Below are 3,648 nucleotides of genomic sequence, written 5' to 3' on the forward strand. Positions count from 1 at the left end.
CAGCGACATCGACGCTTTTGGATCCATCCCCTGACTGCACAGAGACTGACACGTGGGGTGTTTTCAACCCTATACCTGGAGCTCCGTGGAAACCATGAAAAATTCACAAGCTATGTCCGGATGTCAGTGATTAATTTTGACGTCCTCCTTGGCCTTGTTGCGGACAACATCCGTAAAACGGACACCTACAGCCGGTTCTCTATAACACCCGAGGAGCGTTTGCTGGTTACGCTTAGGTAAGTTTTTTTTTTTTAAATTGTATCCTCCTGTAAATTGACTTTTAACTGTAATGTGTTTGCTATTATTTTTTTATAATTATTGTCTTTCCTTTACAGATTCCTTGCAACTGGAGAGTCGCTTTCGTCCCTCCACTACCAGTTTCGACTAGGAATTTCCACCATCTCGGGAATCATTAGAGACACTTGCCAAGCCTTGTGGGATTGCCTCCATGATGATTTCATCCCCCAGCCCACCAGGGACAGATGGCTTGCAATTGCTGAACAATACTATAACATTTGTCAGTTTCCAAATTGCCTTGGCTCAGTGGACGGCAAACATATAAGAATTGTGAAACCAGCTGCTTCGGGGTCAGAATACTACAATTATAAAAAATATTTCTCAATTGTCCTAATGGCAATAACGGATGCGGAATACAAATTCATCTCAGTGGACATTGGCGCATATGGGAGATCCAATGACTCTCAGGTCTTTAAAATGTCCCCAATGGGGCGGCGAATCTATGGGAATACTTTTGATTTCCCTCCTGCAAGACCTCTTCCAGGCACATGTGAGCCCCCAATGCCCTTTGTTTTTGTGGCCGACGAAGCCTTTCAACTCTCCCAACATCTATTGAAGCCATATGCAAGCCGTGGATTGACGCAAACACAAAAAATATATAATTACCGATTATCCAGAGCCAGAAGAATGGTGGAATGCTCCTTTGGGATACTAACCAGCAAATGGCGAATGTTGTTAACAGCCATTAATTTAAACATTGAAACTGTGGATGAAATTGTGAAAGCATGTGTGGTACTGCACAATTTTGTTTTAACAAAGGAACCTTTGTCCTTGGATGACCAGAGTTTGGAATCCACCGCTTTGTCTGACTACACCAGTCCTGGATTTAGGAGTAGTGTTGCCTGTTCAACAATCCGTGACAAATATGCTGACTATTTTGTGTCCCCAGAAGGTAGAGTAGATTGGCAAGATCAAATGGTGTAAGATTTTTGTTTAGTTTTATAACAAATAAAAATAGTTAAAAATAAATTAAAAAATATCTTGTTAACCTTGTTAATTTTAAGCTTTCACTCGCTTTAAAAATTTGTAATTTTTACACCGTCAAATTACAACATGTTATGTTTTTGTATTACCTTTTTATTTACTTAACTTGCAAAATAATATTCCCCCCCAAAAAAAACAAGAACAAATAAATACTTTTCAACAAAAAACTTTTATTTTTATTACAAACATAAATTATAAATTGGTATATCTTGGGCTTGGGGTGGAGATAGTACTGGAGGGGCTGACAGGTGGGAACACACGCACAGTTGGAGTATTGAGGGTGGAAAGTGGTGTTGGTGGTGGTGGTGGGGAAGTAACAGAAGGTGAAGGTGTGCTTGAGAAACCAAGAGGGAAACCAGGAGATGGGATGGGATTTGGTAAGGATTGAGGGGTGGAGTGGAGGGATTGGGAGACAGAAGAGGTGGCTGGTGAATTAGTGGCTTGAGTTGTGGTCATGATGGGTGTGGAAGGCGAGATGTGGTAGTGGGTAGGAAGTGTAGGGGCAGATGTGGTTGGGAGCTGGTACTGGGCCGCAGGCTGGTACTGGGCTGCAGGCTGGTACTGGGCTGCAGGCTGGTACTGGGCTGCAGGCTGGTACTGGGCAGCAGGCTGGTACTGGGCAGCAGGCTGGTACTGGGCAGTAGGGGGAGTAGGGACAATGGCTGGAGGGGGGGCAGGTGGTCTTGGAGGGGTGGGTGGAGGTGGTTGGGAGTCAACCTGCGCCAGAGCCTGCCGTGTGGCTTGCATTACATGCATCTGATGGTCAAGAGATAGCTTTTCCATGCGCTCTAGTACGGCTTGAAAAAAACAATGATTGGGTGATTTACTTGCATCTAAATGCAGCCTGTCCAGACGCGTGCACAATTCGTGCGTATTTTTTTCCATATTGGCATTTATTAAGCTAAAAGATGAACGATTTTGTTCGGCTAATAATTGAATGGCGTTCTGGAAGGCTGCATTTAGATGCAAGAACTCGGGCGCATAGCTCTTTTCCTGACCCCTATGACGCTGACGCCCAGAACCCAAAGGTGTTCTACTGAGGGCAGCAGTGTCAGAGGGGTGGGGTAGGGGAAAAGCTATCTCATCACCAGCAGCTTCAGGTAATGAAGTCTCACGGGAAGCTCCAGCGCAGGTGGATGGGACAGATGTAGATGGAAGGGAAGGTTCAGATGGGTGGGGTCTGTGCCTGTGTTCCCCAGTGGCGGACTGTTCAGGGATCGCTCCTGTCGGGTTCGATGCAGGCTCCTGAGTGCTGCAGACGGTGCTGTTAAAAAGAGGAAAAACAAAACAATAATTAATTTAATTGCTATACATTGGCACTGACTAAAAAAAAAAAGGCAAAAAAAATCAGACATAAAATATTATACTTTGTACATATTGTGGGGAATATTTACCTTCTGCACACCATAGTTGTCCGGAGGAACGACAACGCTCGAAAGTAACGGTACTTCGATCTGCGTCCTCCGGATCCACTCGGGGCCTGCATCTCTTGATTCAACTCCTTTTTGAAGCGATCCCTGATAGACCGCCACCGCTTCTGAAGTTTGTCACCTGAAAGTGGAAAGCAGAAAGTGGTTAGTATACAACACATTACATCATGCAGCATAACCTACTGAACTGTGAATACTTACGCTGTTTCTTCTGGCCACGAGAATTGAGCTCCCCCCAACCTTCTACCGCTGCGTGGCATACCTCGTCCCAGAGTCGACGGGTTACGATCGAATCAGCGTGGCGGCGGTCAGCCATGTTCCACAGCGGCTCCCTTTCTCTAACTTCATCGATGAGGAGGTCGATGTTGATAAATCCGGCCTCCTCACCGTCAGAATCGGGAGCACGCTGTGATGCCTGTTCAAAGAAAGAAAAAAGAAATTAAAAAAAAAAATAGACAAAAATTCACACTGACATGACCAAAAAAAAAAAAAAAAAAAATAACTTACACTATGACCACCGCCACCTCGACGACGACCCTGGGACGGTCTTGGGGGAGCTCTATCGTGAGCCCTAGAAGTTGAAGCCTTTAGTGAAGAAAAAAAAAAAAACATTATTTACTTATGTGTTTGGTGTGCTGTGGTAAACAATTCCTGTATGAAACTTACACTATGACCGCCCGCTCCGTGTATTTCTCCACCCCTTCCGTCGTCTTCTGGCAGCATCTCCTGTGATGTTTCGGCCACCTGTGTAAATGTCGTTTATTTAAAAAATTTTTTTTTTTTTTTAAAAATATAACACCAAAAAAAATAAAATACCTCAGTTTGTGAACCGAAGGACGGGCTACCAGAAGACGACATATTTTTTTTATTACAGGCCACGCACAACAACTTGATGGGCCAAACGTTAACGGCAACACTGCACCTGCAAAAAAAGAAA

At 44.4% G+C, this 3,648-nt stretch overlaps 1 protein-coding gene across 1 annotated transcript; it reads right to left on the reverse strand.

Annotated features, from left to right (window-relative positions):
* Positions 1-1,473: 1,473 nt before the first annotated feature.
* LOC142243974 (uncharacterized) lies at positions 1,474-3,396 on the reverse strand. Its single transcript, XM_075316163.1, has 4 exons — positions 3,219-3,396; positions 2,913-3,126; positions 2,676-2,832; positions 1,474-2,545 (listed from the first exon to the last, which is right to left on the reverse strand). Exons 1-4 carry the CDS (start codon positions 3,321-3,323, stop codon positions 1,474-1,476), a joined length of 1,548 nt encoding a protein of 515 aa, XP_075172278.1. The 5' UTR covers positions 3,324-3,396.
* Between the last annotated feature and the right edge of the window lie 252 nt (positions 3,397-3,648).

The sequence above is a fragment of the Anomaloglossus baeobatrachus genome, chromosome 6, assembly GCF_048569485.1.
Source record: "Anomaloglossus baeobatrachus isolate aAnoBae1 chromosome 6, aAnoBae1.hap1, whole genome shotgun sequence".
Taxonomy (NCBI): Eukaryota; Metazoa; Chordata; class Amphibia; order Anura; family Aromobatidae; genus Anomaloglossus; species Anomaloglossus baeobatrachus.

What these genes read in the sequence shown, in the direction of transcription:
- LOC142243974 (XM_075316163.1), bottom strand. Translation starts at nt 3,323, where the DNA reads ATGTTTTTTTTTTTTTCTTCACTAAAGGCTTCAACTTCTAGGGCTCAC. An exon ending in GAGGTGGCGGTGGTCATAGT is followed by an intron (nt 3,127 to 3,218) that starts GTAAGTTATTTT and finishes TTCTTTGAACAG; the next exon opens with GCATCACAGCGTGCTCCCGA. An exon ending in ACAACTATGGTGTGCAGAAG is followed by an intron (nt 2,546 to 2,675) that starts GTAAATATTCCC and finishes TCTTTTTAACAG; the next exon opens with CACCGTCTGCAGCACTCAGG.